At 35.4% G+C, this 24,896-nt stretch overlaps 1 protein-coding gene across 8 annotated transcripts in view; it reads right to left on the bottom strand.

Moving 5' to 3' along the window:
- Positions 1-556: 556 nt before the first annotated feature.
- Positions 557-24,896, bottom strand: part of LOC145980004 (far upstream element-binding protein 1-like) — a 70,982-nt gene continuing 46,642 nt past the window's right edge. For 6 of the 8 annotated variants that reach the window (XM_083112950.1, XM_083112953.1, XM_083112955.1 and 3 more), the window contains 5 exons: positions 20,711-20,799; positions 18,964-19,097; positions 17,208-17,375; positions 14,538-14,774; positions 557-2,725 (listed from right to left, as the gene is read on the bottom strand). In XM_083112950.1, coding sequence (XP_082969076.1) covers positions 14,568-14,774; positions 17,208-17,375; positions 18,964-19,097; positions 20,711-20,799 — 598 coding nt within the window. In that variant the 3' untranslated portion in view covers positions 557-2,725; positions 14,538-14,567. Of the gene's footprint in view, positions 2,726-4,753; positions 4,968-14,537; positions 14,775-17,207; positions 17,376-18,963; positions 19,098-20,710; positions 20,800-24,896 lie in introns of all 8 variants that reach the window. The other 2 variants (XR_014440822.1, XM_083112952.1) reach the window with 2 other exon arrangements.

The following is a 24,896-nucleotide window of genomic DNA, read 5'->3' as shown; positions in this document are numbered from 1 at the left end:
CTTTGTTAATTTTCTTGAAAAGGTTTTTGCTGAAATGAAGGAGGCCTGAGCTGAACATGAAGGAACACTTTCTTGACCTTAACGCTAGGCTGGACCTTTGGCCCATACCAGGGCATCCTCCCTTCTTTTCGCAAAAACCTGTATGATATTCGAAAATCTGAAAAATTTTATCTGTGTAGAATTCCTTCTAGAGCATTCATGATAATTTTCGTATGGTTTGCTTTCTCTGTTGTCTAGATATTATCAATGCTTTAATAGACTTATATAATCACGACACTACTGATAATATCTAGGCAACAGCGAAAGAAAACCACCTGAAAATTCTCGTGAATGCTCTAGAAGGAATTCTAAACATGTATTTTTCTTTTATCCTAGCAGTTTTTCGAAAAGAGGAAGAAGCTGGCCTGGCACAGGCCAAAAATACAGCTAAGCCTTAATGTTGAAACAGCTGTTCCCAACATGCTCCCTGCTTCTGCTACACTACAATCCAATGCTCTCTACTTCTATCATGGCTAGGATATATATTGTTTGATCTGAAAAAAAATACACAACAAAATATTTAATAATTTTTTTTATTATGTGACAAGATACTACACAAAATGTTTACAGTAAAATATGTCCTTACATTGTCTGTGTGAATAATCACGTTTCAGCCCATTCCCTACCCCCCCACCCTTGTCTCCTTTGCCTGATTAGTGTCACTTTTCACCATCCTGGTAGGGTTTTTGGAATGTAGTGATTACTGCACAACACTAGTTTTTTCTTTCTTTTTTCTGTATTACGGATGCACTCAACTCAGGCCACTGAGGTGGTGGGCGCTGAGATTAGATACATGAACATCTGTGGACGACACGTCAAAGAGACCGTCTCCTCAAAGTATCCTTACACGACCCAATTCTCCGCTGCTGCCACCTTCCTGGTGTTCCTCTTCTTGCATTCTGGGCCCACGTCCCTCCCCTATTTTGTAACTTTTCGCCCTGGAATGACATTCAGCAGCACAAACACATCCAATATTCAAACGTAACAGCCCTTGACATATGCAATAAGGTATGGCATAGCAAGAATACAAGTAGGACAAAAAAAAGAAGGCTAATTTGTAGGCAAAAAACTAAACAACTCACGTGTTAAGAAAAATTACTAAAGTAACAGAACAATGAAAAATTTGTAAGAGCCAAAGAGGTATCCAATCTTCACTGTATCGAGTGAGAAACGAACCATGACTGGCAATCCATTTTAAATGCAGTTTCTGCTGAAACAAACATGTTGCAATAGAAATTTAAATCATTCTATGACAATTTAAATAAAACAAAACAAGTCACTGAAGTAGTAATGGGGTTGTATTAATTCTCTGCATCAAAACATTTGCAAATGCGAAAATCGATATATGCACACAAGGATATTTTTATATTAAAAAAGAACATTGCAAATATAAAAAAGAACATGAAATTTTGCCCTGTACCAGTCGCCTCCACAACTAGTCGCTCTCCCCCTTCGATAGATGCCTGAAAAAATAAAACTAGGAGAAACTGTTTTTTGGCATACGGATTGATTTAACGCGTAGCACATGGCATGCAATGGAAACATTGCTAGAGCATTAAGTTAGTCTAGTGAAGATTCATTATACATATATTTAAAGAAACAATTGCATATCAGTATTTAATAACACGAACATGATGCAAACAGGATAATAAACATGTATCAGTCAAATCACTACAAAACATTTAAAAATTGGAGAGAGAGAGAGAGACAGAATAAAGCAGAAAAAAATTTTGTTCATCAAATATTGAATCAGAAAATGGATTGTTCCTCTCTAGTTTGGAGCTGGCCGTTTTTTATGAACTGGAAATATGAGGATCAGAACAGTAAAACAACCAACTTTGAAATAAATATAAATAATCACTTTATGAAAAACTTCAATGCACAGAATTATGCTAAATGGTATATCAAAGGAATGTTTATGTCGAAAACACATTATATAAAACATCTCAAAACTACTGTCAGCACAAGTAATATTAAACATACAACAAATCAGAAATCTCTAACCAAAACACACAGATGAAAAATTAAAGAGGCATTCTATTTTATCTAGGTAAATAGTTTATGCTAAGGCTATAAAAATTGGTGCCAGTCATGGATTTTCTCTGTAAGATAACAGCGAAATAACCTTCCAAAAAAAAACAAGAATATATACACACACATATATATCCCAGTGCCTTTCAAGGGCTATCAAGATAAGATTCCCCAACCCGACCACCCCATTCATAGTTTTCTTCCCCTTGGGTTGCATTCTTTTGTTTTGTACTAGGGTTATATTTCTATACAATTGTTCAATAGAAAGGAAAAAAAAAAAAGAAATTTATATGCACAGAGCCAAGACATCACCTGCCTTCGAATGCTCTAAAAGTGTAGTACAGACCTCCCTATGAAGTGCAAGAACAGACAATTCGTGAACAAAAAAAAAGAACCACTGCTGGCAAAAATGCATCGTCACAGTTCAATGACAAAATTCTTAATTTACACAAGCACAATATAGATTAGGTATGCCTTCATATTTGCCGATACACTAGTACTAGTATCACTGTTCCCTTGAAATGATCAGTGGCATTACATCTTAATCTAACAAATGGGAACATCAACTTGCAAACAATACATTCTGTTTGGGGGCACACGCCATAATGCAGAATCACATATGATGGAGGATCTGGGATCAACCGTGGGGAAATATCTGAAAAGAACATAAAAACACAGCATTTATGCATATTCAATTGCAAGTAAAAGGTGGGATATCCTGAAATAAGAAGAATGAGCATTTTATATACAGGGAGATACATTTGAGCATAACATTTCAAACAAGGTACTCACACTTACCTCATTCTATACTCACCAAGAGGCCATCCTAATACAGATTAGGTAGCCATCTTGTTTGTTGCCCTGTGAACAACAGGATCAGTTGATATTTTGGCAACAGGAAGTTGTATTGCTTTCCATTTCCAAGATACCCACCTAGCTAGTAAATAAGGGCACAGCAAGAACCACAACAGAACACAAGCAATTGCAAAACTCCAAATATAAGACAGACCTCATGTTACACTTGGAATACAGGCACCATAAACATCCATCAGATGTACATATATACACACATCTTTCTAATAAAACATGTAAGCTTACAAATATCAGTCTTTAAAGATGAAGTTTACCTTACTGTAGACAAAAAGGATGTTATAAAACAAGCGCAATTATTATTTCTTAAAGTTGGATATGTAGATATGATATATTAGACTACTTGTTACTAATTCAAGTATAAAATTTAGTACATGTGCATTAATTAATGCACTGCAAATAATCTTCCACCAAACAATCCATTCAAATTACTCTGTAAAAGGAAAAACACACACCCCACAATGACATAGTCCAGAAAATGGCAATGAATTTGATATTTTGTTCAATGTATTCTTTGTCATGCTGCAGATCTAAGTTTGGGCTTACGAAAAGCTATGTTGTTGATATAATGGTACCACAGGAGCATCAAACATTTCTTTTCCATGTTTACAAGAGAAGTTTAATCCATTAAAAGCATGTTTTAAAAAAGGTTTATCCACTTTCATTTCTGTGCTGATATTTGGGACACATACGGATGCAAAATATTACATTTTTCTGAGCTGAGAGTGCAGTTGGGGTAACCGAGTTATGGATGAATAATGATTCACTTGGCATTTAAAGCTGGGATTCTTAGTTTTGTAACTTTCAACACTAGCACTAGAAAAAAGTTGCAACAATTGGATACAAGAAATGCAAACAATTTACATCATTTCTCCTTAATAATTAAAATTTAAGTGGTAGAATTCTATACATGAACTATAATAGGGAACTTGATTGTGGATTGGTACTAATTAATGTAGTCCTTCAGTAATAATGGAATATGTTCTCGGGTTGCATATGTTTAATATATTATTATTCACGCTCACATGCAAGTCAGTAAATATGAGACTTACCAGAATGGCCTCAAAACACTTTGTATTTATATATAACAGCTGGTGAAATTTAAATTTGACATTAAACAGCGGTAATTACAAATTTACAACGGAACCACATCTCCCTTCAATTTTGCAAAATGTACAAATTCAACATATGCAGAAAATTGAATCAAAACGACAAAAAACAAAATGAAATTATATACAGATGCTGGGCACTGAGCACAAACTTCACATTTCCCCCCTTCATTGCATACATATTTATTTGATGACTTTATCCTTAATTTATTACTTCATGACAGAAAAATAAGAACTTGTTATTTACTAATGTTTTCCTGTAATTTATTTCGTGCAAGGAGTGCCCCTTTTTCCAGCCACAATGCTTCATATCTGAATATGCATGTGACGTTCTCATTATTATAAATACGTGTAAGAACGTATTAGTTAAAAGAACTAGAACTTTAAACATTCGAAAAATAACAGGTTACTTTCCCTAAGCTTCCAAAATAAACAAATCCATGAAATTATATAGAATTCATGGCAAATTAGTGGTCAGACTCAAAAGTGTATTACTGCATTACTATTCATTAAATTTACATCTACTGTAAATCAGCTTGAAATTCCTTCTTACATGATCACTATACGTCCTCTATTGGGTGAGCAAGATAAAAGTATAAATATATACACATATGTATATACAAACAAATATGGAAAAGCCTACATATTTCTGGTGCTCCTCATATCACATTAGCACAGAAAAATTCACACTGGATAGGACTCACCCGCATGATGCTTATTTTTTGTGATACCAACGGAAGATTCCACTAAGATGGGAACTATCGATGCAGTTTGATCTCCGCTTAAATAGATTCCTACAAATGCCAGCCATCAATGACCCCTGGTCGTTTAGGGCTAATAACAGTTGCTCTCGCTACCAACGTGAAGTCATCGTTTAGCAGCTGTTACGTGAGTTGCCCTGGATGGAGTGTCTGGTTGCTGAGAAAAAAGGCCCAGGCATCTACAGTCAATTGCACTAGTGTTATCTATATACACAAGGCACACATCGACATGTAGGTTCGGTGAATTATGTATAGTGAGACATAAGCAGAAGCCAGCATGGATTATGAAAAAATGTAACAGGAAAGAAAACACACCATGAAACCCATATACAAGTTCCATTTAGAAATGCACAGAACAATATAGAAAATGGCAAAGTATACCAGCATGCAGAATCTCCCAATTTCTTTGAATAGACCCCAGGAGATTCAGTTTCTACGTCTAATGAGAAGGCAAAAGAAATTAAATGAAAATAAACTAGGACATGAGGAAAACACCATATTAAAAAAAAAAAATAAGACAAAGAACAGGGTATATGCTACATGAATAGTCATTAAAATCTCAAGCATAAATATATGTATTTAATAAAATATCAACCTAATGTGAAAAAGAAATGAATATACTCTACAATTAAGGCAAACAATGTCAGCAAGCACAAAGTAACATAGAAGCATTAACTTGAGTTATGGGGGGCAAGAAGAACAAAAAGACCAACCTCTTGACAGGGCATTTCTTGGTGTGGAAACCAGCTACCAAATTTCTCTTTCAGGATGACCCCAATAATGGTACACACAGGAATAACGTCATAATATATATCTTCAATCTCCAAAATGCTATATAAATTCCATGCTTAACCCGGTGACTTAAAATCACTACAATGTGTAAGTGTCAGCAATAACTGTGAGGTCCTTACGTTTTTGATGTGTGTAGATGCTAATCTCTCTTTCCAAGTGAGCAAGTTCATTTTATACTCATTAGAACAACCTACAGTTTCACTGTGCAATGTGTTTCCACAGAGACCCATGATTACCAAGGGGAATCTCTGTAAGCAAGATTTTTCTTATAAAGTAAAAATACATAATTTTTATCAGCTTTTTATATAACGTAAATCTAATGAACATCCAGATAAGGAATCTCCAGGTACATGAAAGTAATTTCTTTCAATTGGCAAACCTGCAATAAAAAAGGTTGCTTCTTGGGATTGTAGTTGCTTGAAACTGGATGAGCTTTACATCCCAAAAGAAAGGCTTTATTTGAGTTTTAATTAAATTTAATTATTTAAAGGTATATGCATGCATACATGCCGTGAAGACATGGGGAAATGTGGAGGTAGAGCTCCACATATTCTTGATCTCAGCCATAATTCGGATGATGTGATCAGCATAATGCCCAGCCACCTTTAACCCCCAAGGAACCCATTTATACAAAGCTGGGTGGGCCTCAGAGCTGTGCAGAAAGAGGGAAATTACTTGAAAATTTCCTGCTCCAGATCACCTGTCCCGGGATTCAAACCCAAGTCTTCCGCATGGTAGTCAAGATGCTCTACCAACTGAGCTACTGTGGCTCATACTAGCTGACAAAAAATGTCTGAATAAAAAAATTCCAGTTCTCTTCCACCTGTGACCAATCGTTATGTTCATATATGACAGCTATTTAAGGTATGATAATTTCAGGCAGTCCCAAGCTTGATCCCCAGTGGAAGCATGATGCACTGACCAGGCCTTGAATTTCAGAGGGATGTCATGTCAAAGTTTAGGCTGTGCATACCAAACAGTTTCTTTTGTTTGTTCAAGGAGCAAGTAATATAAAAATTATTTAGTTTTAAATAGAAGTAAACACAGTTTCAAAAACTACTACGTTTAAAAAGGTTCATACTAGGAATGTGCCGAAGCAGATTACAGATGTATGAAAATCGACCGAAATCGAGATGAATCTGCAAAAATCCGATATTTAAACCGGTACAGATTATACTAGAGTTTTACCTTCTAATAAGTTTTATATTCTAGTTTTGTAAGATTTATTGAAAATTTGGTTATGATTAGTCATTATTGTCGAGTTTTTGTAAGAAAATTATTGCAAACTCATTCAGAGGATCAACCTAACTATAAATCTGAAATAAAACAGTACATTGCTGAACCAGGATCTGCTGTTGCATTGGAAATTCAAAAATGAGTATTCAAACCTGAAGCAAGTGCTGAGAAAATACTTGAGCATACCTGCTGCATCAGTATTCAGTGATTGAGTGTTCGTTGCTGAACAGATTTGCGATAAGAGAAGCAGTAGGTTACTTCCTGAAGTGCTTCCAAATGTCTTATTTCTGAAATTGAATCTGGCAGAACAGGAATTCATTTTGCATTTCAAGGAACTGCTTGTGTACTAATGTTAAATCTCTAGGTTCACATAATCTTTTGAAGATGCAAATGTACATTCACATCTCTTGAGAATATATATGTATATACATATGATATGCAATAGAAATGTACATACCAAATTTGTTTTTGTCATGCAGAAAATAACATACCATTTCTGTTTAATAATCTTATGTATCGGAATCGGTTAAATATCGGCATCTGTTCCAAAAATTATCGGTGAGTACATCGGCACATCCCTAGTTCATACCAACATTATCATGAACTCATTTGTCAATTAGCATGTTCTTTGTCAGCTCATATGAATATTTCTGCAAAAGCTTGTGCATTTTACTGAAAAACAAACAAACAAAAAAAAAAGATTTCTTTATTCTTTAGATTATCGTCCAATATTGAAAATTAATCTTCTGCTGCTTTAAGATCTGTACAATTCCTCCCATTATGTGAACAGTATGGGTTGCTGTCTAGGTATTCCATTAGTCTCATGGCACTAAGTCAAAATAAGGACAAAGGTGAGTGCAATCCATGTGAAGATTGCCCTGGATGTTGGGGAACAATAGTTTTGTTTTTTTTTGTAGGGGGGGGGGCCTTGGTTTTTAGGGTAGAAAGTCCTACCCTAAGGCTGAGCCTTAACAAATTGAATTCTGCTCACGTATAGCTCTTGTCTGCATCTTTGAAAGCACATCTCTACAAATTGAAAACATTCAAACTTATTACAACGATGTCTGCCATGCTACTGATTTGTGTTCACATTTTTAACCCTTTAACCAGTTTTTTTCTCTCTCTCAATTAATATATTCACATCCCAGGTTATTCATTTCTTGAAAATTACAGAAATATTTCCAATGTATAAGCGTAATTCTAAACCCTTTTTGTTTGTTTCCATCTGAGAAAATTTAATCTTGTTTCAGCATCATGATCAGATTACATGATGTACCCCCTATGTGTAAAAACGAATAATTATGAATTAATATATAGTTCACATAACACCCCCTCCAAACCTTTACTGTTCTTTTTATTAGAAGACCATAATGGAAAAACCTATATACAAATTACTTATCTGCAAATAGTTCACCCCTCGCACCACTACCACACAAACAGTGCAGAAAACAGTTGACAAATGGTGTATAACATTAAAATTCCTGGTTAAAAGGTTAAGTAACTATTCCAACAGAAATATACCTACAATATTCATATTTCAAACAAAATAGTAATCAGTTTACATCATTTCGCCACTACCTCAATTGTTCTGTAAGCATCGTGATGTGAAAAGAACTTGTCTATGAGCAGGTATGAATTTCTTTCCTGTCCACAAAATGACATACAATTTTGAATAACAAAAAATTCACAGAATATATCTATTTTCAAGAATAAATGAAAGAATAAAGTCAAATGTAACAATGCCACACAGACATATAAATATCACCATGTTCCATATTGCAGTGTAATATTTCCAGGACATCAATATTTAAGATCCTACGGATAAACTGATACTGGACTTTGCAAAGCATTTTATTTTACCTGTGGGAGCCTTTACATCATCTTGTTTTAGTGTACATAGGTTGTACTCGGGAACTTAAACAATGAGATCTGTTATACACATTTTATATTATTTATTTACTACACTTGCTAATATCCTTAACTAACATGTACATTAATTTATTCAAATAATTTATGAAACTGTTCTGCTTGCTATTTGAGTAGAGTAAAGGGTTTAGTCAGATAAAATAGGGAGTATGCACATACAAATTTTGGTTTCATGTCTCTTGCTGAAGTATGTTGAGTTAGTAAAACTGAGCAATACATATAATTAATGCTGAAATTTTATGAGGAACAACAATCAATCAAAATTTGACAGAAGAACCTTTCCTTTTAGTATATTTATGGGACATTTTGATCATCAAGTATGCACTAATATTACATAACCAAGGGTCCATTACACACCTGTTTACAAAATTAAGTAGAAAAGGAAATGTATCGAATCATTTTTTGAGGTAGCTACTATTTTGTTCTGAAAATTGTCGCTAGATCACACAGAGAACCTGGGATCAAAGTCATACATGTGCTCTTATCAACAGAGCCACAAATCACGGGAGTTAGCTTAGTAGAGCACTCCAACTTAAGGCACAATTTTCAATACTTATTCAGTTATTTCACAACTGTGTGCTCATATTAACTTCATGTATTTGAAGTGGAGGCAATGAAAGTACACAGTTCCAGCCTGTGCAAAGTTCACTATTAGAACTACGGTAAGATAAACTAGTCACAAAAAATGAAAGAAAATAATCAATTTAGAGCATCTTTTGAATTAATGCAGTTTTTCTTGAGTGACAAACAAATGCATCATGTACATTATGTAACAAATGGTTTATTTATAGTGTTGTCCAAATAAATCCACCTTTCAAAGAACTGCCTACATCAGGGGTACCCAAACTTTTATTTGTGCAGGGTGAATAGCTACTTGAGGAATTGGTCTCGGGCCACATTAAATTAATTTACACTACAGATGTAAAAAAGAAAAGTGTTACGAACTACTGTTAATGTATTAAACTTCATACAAGAGTTAACTCTAGGTGCCGTGTAACAACTTCATGTTCTAATCTTTCATGATTGTTACTTTGTTCCAACTCTATTCTGCAAAATTCATTGTATATTCACTATCATCTTAATGCAGTTTTCAAAACATTCAGAACTTGACACCAGAATCTGGCACCATTCGGTTTCGCAGTGTGAACTTTTCCTCTGGTTTTCGAGTCATATTGTTACTAGACACCAAATTCTACAATTGCCTCTAACGTAAGTTTTTGTTAAGTACTAAGAAAGAAGAAAAGGTTGGCCTGAGGGAGTATGCCAGCAATAGCCACTAACTTTTACAAAACAATGTGGTAAGTCTCTTGATGCTCGAAGAATCTCTTTGGACAAGTAAACTATGAACATCAGGCGATTTCCTTACTTATAAATAGGTCTAGGATTTTTATGACCTAAAAATCACCAAAATATGCCAAATAAAATATGCTCTAATGACCTAAAATTTTACAAAATATTTACTAGAATTTGAAAAATATGCCCTTATAACTGAACTGTTTCAAACATCAATATCTAATAGGCTATATGCTAAAATATTTTCACATACGAAAAATTTTTAGTGCAATTTATGGGTCTCGGAGTTATAATGCACAATGAATACTCTGTAAATTTTTCAATAAAAATGAAAAAGATTTTTCTGCAGTCCCAAAAAATTAAAAAAAAAACTCAAGTGAACATGGGAGTTAGAACAAATCCACTCCGAAAATTACTGCCAATTTCTTGAAAAGCAAAAATATGCTGAATATGGCCTTAAAAAGCACCATCATTCAATTAGTTTCTTCACAATATGAATTCTATATATTTAGGGAACACACCACCCTTAGAAAAAAAAAAGAAGCTTAAGTCATGAAAATCCTAGCCTTACTCATAAGCTTAAGTTCCCTCAATTGCAGGGAGATGGCATGTGTGTTCACATGGGTCAAGGGTGTTTAAAATGCAATGAAAACCCACGGGTTACAGTCACAGACACTTCTGGGTTCTGACAACCCCATTATTACTACCAGACATGATAGTGATAGCACATATAAACAATAATTGTCAACCTAGTAAAAACGGACCCAGGATTTGTGTTGACAAGCTATAGAGAAAAATTGGGAAACACTAGTTTCCAATGTCAGAAAAACAGCAGCAATGAAACTATTCAGTGTCCACGTATCACCAAATGAAAAAGAACTCTCCAGCCTTGGTTGTTAAAGGACAGTAGTGCAATGGAGTATAGTTTATATCAACATTCCAAATCATAAAAATTACTAAGATCTACAAATCTGAAATGTTGCACAATGTATTCCATTAGCTTCTTCTCCTCCTTACCATGTGCAATTACTGAACATTGCATTTCAAATGACAAATTAAAAAAAAACTAGATCCTAAAATGTAATGAGGCAGAATTAAAATTTCCCGACAGCAAATGAGGACACATGATCCATGGATTTTCAAACCTACCGTCAAGAGGCTAGGCATCAATAGGAATAAACCAAGTTCCAACATTACCTAAAGTATGAGTAACACTAATGACACTAGATCTCCCCAATTGCCAAGTTGCCCATGAAATCTTTACCTACTGCCCAACTGTTTAGAAGCAACCACTTTAAGCATTATGCAAGACGTGAAAAAATATTCCATAGCAGCCTTTCAGCATGTTGTTTTTATCCATGTCTACACAAATGCTGCGATGGTAGTATTAAATTAACGAAACACCAACTAACACTCCCACAATAAAAAGACATGCAACCAGACTAGCATTATCACAGTAAAGAAAATCTTCTAATTGATCCACGCCAAAATTATCTACACAAACTCATTTTGGACATTTGGCAATATACACCTAGTTAAGAAAGCTCTTCATTAGAAAGATAAGGCAAATGCATTCTTTTGTTGATAATGCAAATATGAAAATTTAAATTTTAAACAGTTCATTCTCTTGAGTTATACATAATGCCAGCTGAACAACTTTTCCTGCAATGATCATAGTTACCAACTCTGAAGCATCCATTAATTTTAATCTTCTGGTAATTACGTTCATTTGCACATTCCAAATGTAACAGCTGTGAGCACAATGTTAATTATCTAAACTCACTCACACCCTCATACATTTATACCCTATGGCAATATTTGTACAAATACACTTAATCAATTTCAGTTTCAAGAGCGTAAGAATGTGGAAAGCAATAATAAATAAGCACGAGCACACACGCATGAACAAAATACAGTATAGTTCTTACACAATCTCACATTTTACGTTGCCCCATGTTAACCTACTGCCAATAATTTTACGTAGCCCCATGTTAACCTCCTACTGCCAATAAAGCAACAAGTTAGACATTCCTCCTGACATTTTCGTTTCCCACAATTGTTTAGCCACAGACGCATCAAAAATGTATAATAAAGGTGTTCCTGCTTGTAAGACATGTGTACATATACCACAAACTGGCACACACATGTATTTTCATATACATTCTGATAATATAGGAATACTGAAGCAAAAATATGCTATCAAAATGCATGCTTAGCATGGGGTCAAATTTGCTAAATTGTAAAAATGTTGCACACGTGAATGAAACAAAAGGGTGCCCCGAAAGACCATTGAAAAGGAAAAAACTTCCTTAGCCTGGCAAGTGTTTCCTTACTTCAAAATATCACCAAACATATTCACACATCTGCAGAGCAATGGCTTTCGAGTTACCAAGTGAAAAAGATCCATTCGGGGTCAAGAATGTCAGCATTATTGTGCAAATGTAACAGTTCTAATCAACGAAAAACACTTTTTACCTCTGATAGTACTTATATTGTTTCACATTTCCTTATATATAGATGCAGTAACGCAGTGAACTATTAAATTGATTGATTGGTTTGCTTTCTTTTACTACACTTTTGGCTAATTTGCGAAGATGGGGATGAGTGTTGATATGATGGACACTCACAAACATCCAAGCCCTGGCCAGGATTTGAACCTGGGACCCATGGCATCATAGCAGGATGTGCTAACCACTAAACCACAGGGGACGGCGAACTATTAAATTGTCTTTGTAACTGGCATTTCCTATTACGACAAAAGCATTTCTCTGTTCTAAATGGTTACGTTATATTTGCAGGGATTTTTCAACAAGCTGCACTTTGATAGTTGGGGGAAATCTTCAGGCACTTTCCAATACAAATAATGACTTTGAAATGAATGGTTTACCCAAAACAAGGTTTTCGGAAGAATATCAAGCATTCTTACAGGGCAATTTTTAGGGCAGATTCTATGCCACTTTGAATCAATGCAGTTTTATACTTTCCTACAGATAACTGTATCAGTGCTTGAATAACGTAATTAAAAGTTTTGTTGACAGTACTTTAAAAAATTATTATTTATAAGTATTTCATTGCAATCACATCAAACCACCCAATTTTTGCATTAATATGTTCAAAGAAATTAGGGATGGAACCGATTAATCGGTACTCTATCGGTATCAACCAATATAGGTATATCAGTGTATCCGTAAAATTAGATACAATTTATCAATAAATATCTGATAAATAGTGCAAAATTGTAATTTTGTTGTATTTTTTATGGATAATCTCCATTCTCTACTTTCTAAAAAAGTAAATGTCTAATTATGCAACTTCTTTTGCACTGCAAAAGAAACAATTCATTAAGGTCAATGAACCTTTCAGGTCCTTCAAGGACCATTTCTAATTTTATATCGGATCGGTAAATATCTGTTATCGGTATCGGCCAAAATTTCATACCTGCCCATTCCTAAAAGAAATACATTAAAGAAATAATTGAAACAGAATTTTTTAATTGGGAAATTCATTATTGTGACAATGTTGGCTGAGGGGGAAGGGTGCATTTTGCATAACAGACAGGTTCGACTCTGCGAAAAGTGTCATGTGGCATTCTTTGAGGGTTCTACGATGACTGGATTCCATGTCTGTATCTGCTCAGCACAACTGATATTTTGTAAATGACATCTCTTTTCACTGCAAGGAACCAAGTTTCGTGGCTTTCTGAAAATCTGTGATGGAGGAAGTTTTCTAGATCCCGTTGACAGAATTACCTACTTGCTTCAGAACAAATGATGAATAATTTCCCCAGGAGAACATGTATATTCTTGAAGCCCATCATGCATGATGCTCAGAGTTTTTCCTGTGTGTAGTGAAAATAGATTTATTGAACAGTAAACCTATTCTATTTAAGCAAGTGGCTTAAAAATTGCCAACACGATAGTCATAAATTTTCCAAAAGCCATCAAACAGGTATGAGTATCAAGAGAACAAATGGTCCTGAATGAGAAAATTACACACTTCACTATAGTTGAATCACAGGCAAAAGAGCCTGCGCAGACCCGAAACTCCTGTGCATTGTACTCCTCCGTGGAGGGGAAGGTGCACGGAGACTTTTGGCCAAAGGTTCTTTTCCTCTATAAAAAAGTTGTGAAAACAATACTATTTTGTCATCAATCAGGGATAATAATCTTTGTATTACCTAAATCAGCACAGACGGACCTCTTCTTCCATCAACTAACGAAACAAGTTTTATTTTATATATGGAAATAAACCACAAACTGATTTTTTAAAGGGCGGGAGTTGATTCGTAGTTGCTATGCATGAGATGCCATTTCAAAAAATGTCTGCTTTGTTGATTGATCCCAAAATTCTTACTATTAATGGTGCCTATTTTCCAAAGTAATACATAACACCTCCATTCCAGCAATCTAGTGTAATACTAGCAAAACTCAATAGATATTTAATACTAGCAAAACTCAATAGATATTTGATATTTACTTACAATACAATTGTCGATCTTTGAGCGACGAGTTCATTGATTCTCCGGACCCTGAGGAGGCTGAGCGTAGCCACCGTAACCAGGATAATTGTACGGTTGATTCTGAGGTGGTTGTCCACCATAGTAACCACCATAACCATATGGCTGGTAGGGTTGAGCAGGCATCTGACCTTGCTGTTGTCCAGCAGCTGGAGCAACAGGCTGCTGTGGAGCTTGACCAGCGGCAGGCTGCTGACCGCTCTACAGAAAAGAATTATTTCAAATTAAGTATGGCGCGTACATTTGGAATATCACTAGTAAAAATTGAAAAATTTACATGCAAGAAAGTGAATGAATGGAATGTTCTATCGGCTGATCCGATACTACTTTCACCTAATGTCAATACCCTTAGAGATTCCTGCTAATACAGTTGAACCCTGAATTTACATTTTCCCACATTACACATTGAATCTTGATGGTCCCAATATAAAATTTTCATCCATTTTACATTTTCCCAATTTTTTTTTTAAAAAAAAATTAAAATGTAAAATCTAGGTTTTACCATACTTAGAAATTGTAAAACTTAAAAATTGTTTAAATATTGATTGATATTAGTGTGCAAGTATTCCAATCCAATTATATGCCTCAATTTACAGGGAGCCAGGGAGGTTTGTTTTAAAATATTCAAGAATTACATCAGAATATGAAAATACATGCTACGTAATCACAAAATTCAGTGTTTACACACAAAAAAAGCAATGATTTCCAGAATTAATTAGGCACCACGGAAGTGTTACAGAGGTTATATGCGCTCCTGAAAGCTCAAATGCCTAAAAGTTCTCCTGGAATAAGATCGGTTCAATCTTATTCTATATTGTTAAAACTGTCATTGTATTAGACTTCACTATGGGGAAGTATAAACTGTGAAGTGTTTGACATGTAGCTTAGGATGTGACAAATTGATTTCCAATGCATGAATATTGGCTGAATATCAAATATTTAACACTAACGACGGACGGGTCTTTTAGGCCCGGTTTCAATTTTTATACCTGTAATTTTTTAATGCTGCAAATGAACGTGTTCTCCTTCCATGACTTTTCATCAATTTCGAAGGCCTTTGAAATCATTTATTGTAATCTTCGGTTATTTTTTAACTTTGGTCAGAAAATGTATTACATTTTCTGACCAAAGTTACATTTTCTGTATTACATTACAGAACAAAGGAGAACTGCCGCCAGAGTTTACTGCCACAAAACAGCAAGTGTGTTGCTACACTTTGTTTGGATTTCAAGATGATCTCATGATAGCATCATATTGCCCCAAGAAGAACAAAGTGGTGATTCTACTTTCTAGGTTCCATGAACAGCCGAAAATCGACGCTTTCACAGCACAGCTAATAACACAAAATGGTACAAAACTACGTTACAGTGTGAAACGAAAAGCTCTGAGATGGCCATGGTTATATTTCATGACATGATCGACTTCAGTGCACTAAATGCATTTGTTTTGTACCAAACAGTACATCCGTAAGCATTGGAAGCCAAATCGGGTAGACGTAGAAGGTTCTTGCAGTACCTGGGAAAGGAGATCAATGGCAAACTAGTAATGGACGAGCAAACCTACGGATGTTCAAATAAAGAGCAAGGTGTACAGAAGCAATCCAGAAGGAGGTGTTATATTTGTCCATCAAATATCGATCGGAAAACAAGAACAGTGTGCTCGAAATGTATGCAAACGTTTGTACTCAGCATTCACGTGTTCTATGTAACACATGTTAATCGATGTTGTAAGTTATTCTTGACAAAAAGTAGATAATAAAAATATGTAAATTCTTACAAATCATTAATGATAACTGGACATACGATAAAAATGTTCCAAATGTAAGAAAACTATTATAATAAAAACTCAAGGGTTTCTTCATAACATATGTTATTCAATGTTTAAATTTCTTTTGTAAAACATGTTACATATTAGAAACATGTAAATGGTTAAATATCATTAAGAAATAACCTGAAACATTATTTTCAGTCATTGATATAAATTAGAAAGTTTGAACGCCTGAAAAAAAGTATAATATTTCCCCGGGTCGAATAGAACCGATCCGACAATAACGTATAGTCATTGTAGCCGTCGTTATAGTGTTAAAGAGACTTCAATGCCTTTCAAAATTTCGATGACAAGAGGATCCTATTGATAGTTGTCTGAAGTGCAGTGCTGTATTGTCTCTTACAAGTGTAAAAGAAAACCTAACAATGGTGTATTGAAAATGAACCGACAAAAGGATACACACGGCCAACCTAGGATCCCTGGCATAATATTATGACAACAACACTGGCATTATTCTACTGTTGTTAAGACATGGAAAACTTGCTCACAAGAATATCACCCCCATCTGAAGAGCATGGATGCACTTTAAAAAAAAGAAAGAGGCAACGAATTTCTATTTCAATACTGTTCATACCTTGATAGAGACTAAACTTACACCACACTTTAAAAACCACAGCACTCCCCCCTTTAATTAAAATTAACTAACACTAACACTGACAATTCACCACTTCCATGTGCTGTGGTTTTTAAAGTGTGGTGAAACTTCAGTCTCTATCATGGTAAGAGTTAGCACATGCTTCTTTTTGTAAACACACAATATATCATTGCGGTTTCACAAGATGGTTTCCACCTGAGACATGTACTTACCTTTCCAGCCTTCATCTGCGCTTCGATTGCTTCTGCCTCTTTTATTTTGCCAATTGACCTGTAATACTCTGCCCACTGAGCACTGTAATCTGGTTGGCCGTTCTGGGTGGCAGCTGGCTGAGGGCCTGGTTGTGGCATTTGTTGCTGAGGCTGCTGTGGTTGCATACTCTGAAGGAGAACAATGCAACGGAACTCAACTATGAATAATGTACTTTTCAATTCAAGTGAATTACTTTAAAAGCACATTATTTCCAAATGCAAATGTACTTCAAAGCACAATTTTCTACCATAAAGACTACAAATGTAGTCAGTCATACATTGCTTCAAATATGAGAATATACTCACAAGTGATTCGGATCACACTTTAAACAAAACCCCAAAAATTAAGAAGATGCCTCATGTAGAGTATTATGAGTTAAACAACAAAAAGGGTGAAAAATAAAAAAGCCACAATGCTATCAACATTTGGAATGATTCCCTCCCCATCATCAGGGTAACAAAATAAATAGAGGTTAAAACACATGCACATCTGGACTGATGATCACAGAAATGTTCTTTTTTTTTAAGTCAAAAAGCAGGAAGTACACCCTTTTACCATACTCGTGAAACTACAATCGGATAAAAAATTAAACAAGTTTGGGCTCAAATTAAAAATTAACCAGTAGGTCTATGTAAGAACAAGTTACATCAAAATTTAGCTTATTCAATTCTGCCTTGACAGCCTGCTGTTTCCACAATTTGAAGGGCATCATCAGATTATATTTGTAGGACTACCCCAGGAAAAGGTGGTTTCACAAAATTGATAAGAACCTTTTATAGGCAACTTTAAATAATCTGAAAAATAAGAATTGTATTTAAAAATTTCTACCATGACCAGACCACAAGCATTTTATTTGTAGAATTTCAAAGAGAGTGGCCATTTGGAAAATAAAAATACCAGCACTTTCTTTTGTTCTCATGATGAAAAATTGAATGAACTAAATTTTGATGTAATTTTTGTGTAGAATTTCAAAGAGTGGCCATTTGGAAAATAAAAATACCGGCACTTTATTTTGTTCTCATGACAAAAAATTGAAATCTCATGTGAAAAAAAATTGAATAAACTCAATTTTGATGTAATTTTTTTGCCCTCTACTGGTTTATTTTTAAATTGGGAATCAAAGTTCTAGAATCCATAATTGTTAATCCGATAGGAGTTTCTGTTTAACATGAAATATGAATCAGATCAGAATCTAATTTTATCACCCATGTAAATCATGATTAAATATACTGGAAAACACTCTTAAAAAGGAATTCCTGTGATTGCTACAAATCACACTTATTAAAACTGAAAAGTTTCAACAAGGCTCTGCTAGACTTTTGGCCATCACCAGGGCAGATGTTTTAAAATTTTCATCTTTTGAAAAACCACCATCACATTGCAAAACCTGAAAAGTTACATAAGCTTACAATTTCTTCCAAAGCATTGATATGAATTTGAGTGTTTTGCTTTCGCTGTTATCTAAATATTCTCATAGATTAATAGACTTATGTAATCACAAAACTATTGAAAATATCTAGATAACAGAGAAAGCAAACCACACTGAACTTCATGTCAATGCTCTAGAAGATATTCTAAGCTTAAGTAATTTTTCAAATTTTGAAATGTGATAGTGGTTTTTCGAAAGGAGAGGATAATTTTGAAAAATCTGGCCTGGCAGTGACCAAAGGTTCCGCCGAGCCTTAACCTACAGGCTTTACTGAACTGGTGTCTTACCTTGTTAGCTTTTGCTTGCTGTTCTATCATTTCAGCCTCTTTATGCATTCCTAATGACCTGTAATACTCAGCCCACTGCGAACTGTAATCAGGCTGTCCTGTTTGTGGGTTGATCTGAACCTGTCCACCAGCATCTATTAAGAAAAAGAAGTTCCTTACATATTACATTTACAGGACACATTAAACTGTAAATCTTTACAACTAACAAGAAACAATGTCATATATAGGCATTATATATCATTACAAAAATATTTGGTTTTATCCACATATAATGAAAGCCTATATATCCCCACTTTGTCCCCCCCCCCAAAAAAACCCACCATATTCCCACATCTTGTTCCTCTTCTAAAATAGCTTTCAGACCCAAGTGACAAATGGCAAACCACAAGCAATACTTGCCACTTGCAAACGAATATTTATAAATAAATGCAACCTTTCATACTAGAGTAATAAGCTCCTGCTGTCTCTTCCTGCTTGCCTGTCACTAGGACTGGACCATTTTCAGTGAATGCTTTCTACATACTGGAGTGGAAAATACATATCCCATTTGTAAGCGGTTTGTGGTAGGTAGTGTCGTTTGTCATTTTACTGTTAACCTCCCCATGCCATATGAAACTTCAGTCTGATAGCTACTTAAGAGAAAGTTATAGGGAAAGAAAACCCTTGGATTCTCTCCACCAGCTCCTATCTGTCTTGTAACTGAAGGAAGAAGCTTGGCTGCTTCAAATTAACCATTCTTTAATCGCAGTACTCTACCACCAGCAAGAGGCAGGAAACTGCGAAGGATGATGATGATGACCCTTTAATCCGAAGTGTTTCCCATTCACCACCCGATAAGATAGGATTTTTAATGTATTTGGGTATGGATAATTCAAAATACGGATAATTTTTAATAAGTTGTTTACAAGAAGACCCTTCGGAAAAACTGGTTTCGCTTAATTCGAAGTAGACACCTGCATAAGTCGACAAGAGAAGATTGAATGTTATTTTAACTTGACGTTGACATGTTTCCTTGTCCTAAAACCTGCTGACTACTTGGGAGAAGCAGCCTAAAATGCCCACTGGATGTGTATGGCAGGTTGCCACCTTGGAAATATTCACCAGTGCCAGATGAGAAATGAGCAATAAGATCGCAGAAACATTCCAAAAGAAAGACTCGTGGCACCTGAAAGTCTTGCCCATCTGTCTAGCTCTGAGCTTGAGATTCAGTAGTTTGCAATGAGCGAGAAACTCTTGGGCCTGTTAGCCGACAACTTCCAGAAACCACTTTCATTCGAAACTTGTTTTTGTGACCTGTAGCACTTCATAAAAAAGGGAAACTGTTACAGATAATCAGTCACATAGGCCAACTACAGATTGTCAACCTGCTTAATGCTTTGTCATCTAGGTTTATGCAAAAATTTAATCTCGTTCTTACATATGTCGTAACTCCCATTTCCTGCTTCATATGTTTCTCAACTGTGCAGATGCCGTAACATTTGCCAAAAAAGTGTTTTGTTGGCAGAGTGCCTTCTCCACCCGTTTCGGCCAAGAAATGAAAGGTTCCCGAAGTAAAACTTCAGACACTTTTCTACAACATCCATGCTTAGTTGCACACAATAACTGAACTTGGTGAAGCATTAACTTCAAGTTAAACATTTTCAATATGGCAGAGATACGCTTCTTTGTTTGCACATATTTTTACTTGTTCACTTATTTACCTGTTCATCAAAAATAAATCTTAAGAGTAAAAAAATAAGATTCTTACTTGGATCATTAGGATGTCCTTGATTCTGCCAATGCTGGTATGCATTTCCCCAACCTTGAGGTGCATAATGCTGTGGAGGTGGCTGCTGGCTACAAAACAAAATAAATACATATTTTTAAATACTTTCAGTGAAATGCAACACCCACAATCTACACAACATGCTTTGGCTGATAATCAATATTCAAATACAGTCAACTCTCGATACGACCTTTCACAGTTACCGGGAAAAGGGTAGTTATTGGAATTTGCACCAATTTTCAGCTTACATGGAGCTCAAACACACACACACAGATGGCAAGGAGATGGTAACACTATTTATCCTGGTAGTTATACAGCCTGTTATGCACAGGATGCGTGTTGTGAGAGGGAAAATAGAACATGAAAACATTTTTACAAAAAAATAATTAAAATAATGTTACTTTCTTTCAATTGTGCACAGTTGTTGCTTTTCCAGGAAATTCTTACAATTCTAGTTCCTGAGAAACCCGTTGCACTGAGATATATGAAAAGGAAAACAATGTCTTGCTTATTGCAAGGGAAACTCGAAGAATCTTGACACCAGCAAAAGTTGGGAGATAATCGGGCAGAATGAATGTTGGATTTTATACGGGTCTAGTGGAGCATTGTCTGTTACAAGATTAACTGGTAAGGTTAGTCCAAACTCCTCCCTTGACTTGCATTGTAATCCAGCATGCAAAAGGAAACTCGCAACTTGAGATGTTTTCACCCAATACCTATTCTAGGACACATCAGTCCATAATCATTCAGATTTGGAATTGAATTTCACTTTAAACTGTATATTTAGTCCCCATTGCTTATCAGAAGGCACAGAACATGAAGTTATTTTAACTCTTGTTCTCCTTTCTGGAGATAGAATTTGGTTATTGTCAAATCAAAACAGCTTTGCGAGATTCAAAACAATAACTTTTCCTTCATGCTGGACTGTTATCCGCAAGCAAAAGCTTTGCAGATGCTAGACAAAACACTGGCACCAGCTGCATTGTAAAAATAAGGAGACTGGCTGGAAGTTCAAGCAAGAGGTGGCGGAAGAGAAAAATCACAGCATTTTCAAGATAACGCAACTGTCTAAGACTGAACTTTTAACAGCAGTGTAAAGAAGAAAGAAATGACCCTTGCTTTATGTTTTACCATACAACAGACAATAATACGGGCAATACGTAGACATTTTTTTTTAGAAAAAAAAAAGGCCTGAATTCTGCAATTATCAACATTGCCATGCACACCAGTAGCGGATAATGAGCTGGGGAAAGAGGGGGGGGGAGGGTCACATTTTTTTACTTGTTCTATGGTTTTTGTTAGTTTTCAAGAATATATCCAGAACTGGTTGCCCATTTTAGACGTCCCTTGTAATCAGCTCGTGTGCACACATGAGCAAGAAAATCGTGGCTGAAACAACATAATAATAAATACAAAGCAAATGAGCCTTACACAGTAAACCAGTGAAAGCAATTTCAACTGAAATGTTGACTCAGTGTATCGGCTCCGCACGGCCACAGGTATGGAGAAGCTGTGGGGGTGTGTAACCTTAACTGATCTAAATTTACACAGTTCACTTTATCTTGCATTGTTATGAATTTTAAAAAATTCGAACAATGAAATTACAGAAAATCAAACACAATGAAATTACAAAACTGTCGAAGAAAAAATTGGGAGTGCAATGGAAGTTCAATTTTATACTTTGGGATGATGAAAACTGATTGTATAGTACAGGAAATCCAGCATATTATCTATACAAATTGAGTTTCACATGACAAGTTTCTTTTATTATGGCTACAATGTAGTTGAAAATGTGTTACATTCATTCATCAAGGCATTGTAACACAATGAATGATATTTTCTATTCCAAAAATAATATCATGCCAGTAAAAGGTTCAACACACTAATATGCCTGAAATCAGTCTATTATCAGGGAAATGAAATTCCCAGACTTTTCCAGGACAAAATTTACATTTTTCCCTAATAATTATAAACTAAGTAAAATAAATTACTACTGATATTCTTGTTTTATTTATGACTATCACTAGTAATCTTGATTTTTAGTTCTTTTCTAAATTGGTGACATTCTCCTCTCCCCCTTCCCATTCACATTTTCAATTTAGTGCATTTCTGGATTATATCTAAATTTCTACTTTCACGGTGTTTTCAAAGTACTGTTTCAAATTGTAGGTCGCATGGCATATGCCTCTTGGTGAGAGTTTGATACCTTGTAATTTATTTTGGGAAAGTTATTTTCCATACCCCTTTTAAATTTTAAGCTAAAGATAAGGGGATTTTCCCAGACATATAATGAAAGTTGCAAAATGGCCATATGTAGTAACAGACCCACAAATTCTAAATAAATCAATTAAACTTACATGACAGATACAGATATACAGGAAAACCTCGTTAATACGAAGTTCAAGGGAACAAAAAATGTCAACTTCGTATTAAACGACTTCGAGTTATCCAAACTTTTCAAGATGGCGCCTGTTTTCAGGTGTAAATGAAGTAGAGTATAAATTACCCTGACAAAGGATGTTTTATACTTGGTAGCTCAGAAAATAAGCTTTATATGTACTATATAATAATATTGTACGTTTTAAAGAAAGTGTAAAAAATGTTACACAAAATGAGAACACTGAGCTTAACGCGGACGCAAAGATTCCAAGGAGACGGTTAACACCATTTATCCTGCCTAGTTATACAACCGGTTATGCACAGGATGCATGTTGTGGCAAAAAGTCTCTTAAAAACGGTATTTTCTTTTAATTGTGCAAAGTCGTTATTTTAGTTCATAAGAAACCCATTTGCACAGAGACTTACAGAAAGGAAAACAATCTCATTTATTGGAAGAAGTGAAACTCTGAAGAACCTTGACAGTAGTCACACTGGCGCGAGCAAGAGACGGGAGATAATCGGACAGAATGAATATTGGATTTTATGTGCATTTACTAGAACATTGTCCGTTACAGGATTAACTGGTTAAGAGAAGATTTTCTTGGGAGAGAACACAACCTTTCCCTGGCACAAAACAAAACAAAAAAATCGGGGCTGTAAATTTTGTTCTGGTTCGGCTGTCTAAAACACATCGTAAAAAAAATCACATATTCTTTGCTTCAGTTAACTTCATATTCGGCCCCCTTGCTGGGATCAGTTCAAACTCTTCAACTTGCATTGTAATCCACTCTGAAAAAGTAAACACACAACTTGCGATGTGTTTGCACATGTGTCCTAGGACACATTAAACAGTGCCGCACTCAATCACTCTGGTTTGGATCCCACTTTAAACTGTATATTTAGTCCCCCTTAGATCAACAGCATAAAATGAACTAAAAACAAGCTTTACAGAAACTTGCGTATTTTCAGATTAATCGACAATTTATTGTAGTTTTCTTTTTTAACAGCAGCATGCTAATGATTCTGAAGAAAAGCAGGATTATATGGCTTTGCCAGATTCAAAACAATGACGGGCGAGCTTTCCAGACGCTAGACTAAACACTGGTGCCAGCTGCAGCGTAAACACAATGAGACCGGCTGGAAGTTAGAGCAGCAGGTGGCAGAAGGGAAATCATCGGCATTTTAAAGGCAGTTGTCAAATTTTATCAGCAGTGTGAAAAGAAAATGATTCTTGCATTACCTTTTACCATGCAACAGACAATAATACAGGCAATATTTCCTATCCAGACAGCTGCATTCAAACAAGAAAGAGGGACCTGAATTCTGCAATTATCGCATTACCATGAACACCAGTGGCGGATAATAAGCTGTTGTAGGAGAAGGAACGGGGTCACTTTTCTTTTACTTATCATGCGGCTCTTGTTCGTTTTGAAGAAGGTATTCAGAACTGTTTGCTCTTTTTTAGACGCCAAAGGAAAGGAGTCCGTGTGCGCATGAAAATCATGGCCGAAACAATTAGCAATCTACAAATGCCAATGTTATGACTCCCCTGTGGTGGTAGGTGAGCACTTAATCCCTGCCAAAATCACACCACTTAGCTCGTTAATTCAAAATACTTCTTGCGTCACAAATACTGCTGATTCGGCTCTCGTGTCATGGTAGACACGCACTCGATCTCCTGTCAGAACCCCACCATTTTGCTCTGTGGAGCAAATTGTTCTGATAGAAGTTAAGAAAAATCGTGGGAAATATGCAATTTAATGTGTATATTTGAATTCTTCCAGGTATG

This window comes from Lepisma saccharinum, chromosome 27, assembly GCF_977018435.1.
Source record: "Lepisma saccharinum chromosome 27, izLepSacc3.1, whole genome shotgun sequence".
NCBI classification, from domain to species: domain Eukaryota; kingdom Metazoa; phylum Arthropoda; class Insecta; order Zygentoma; family Lepismatidae; genus Lepisma; species Lepisma saccharinum.
Note: the sequence above shows the minus strand (reverse complement) of the source record. Positions and strands in the feature narration are given on the sequence as shown.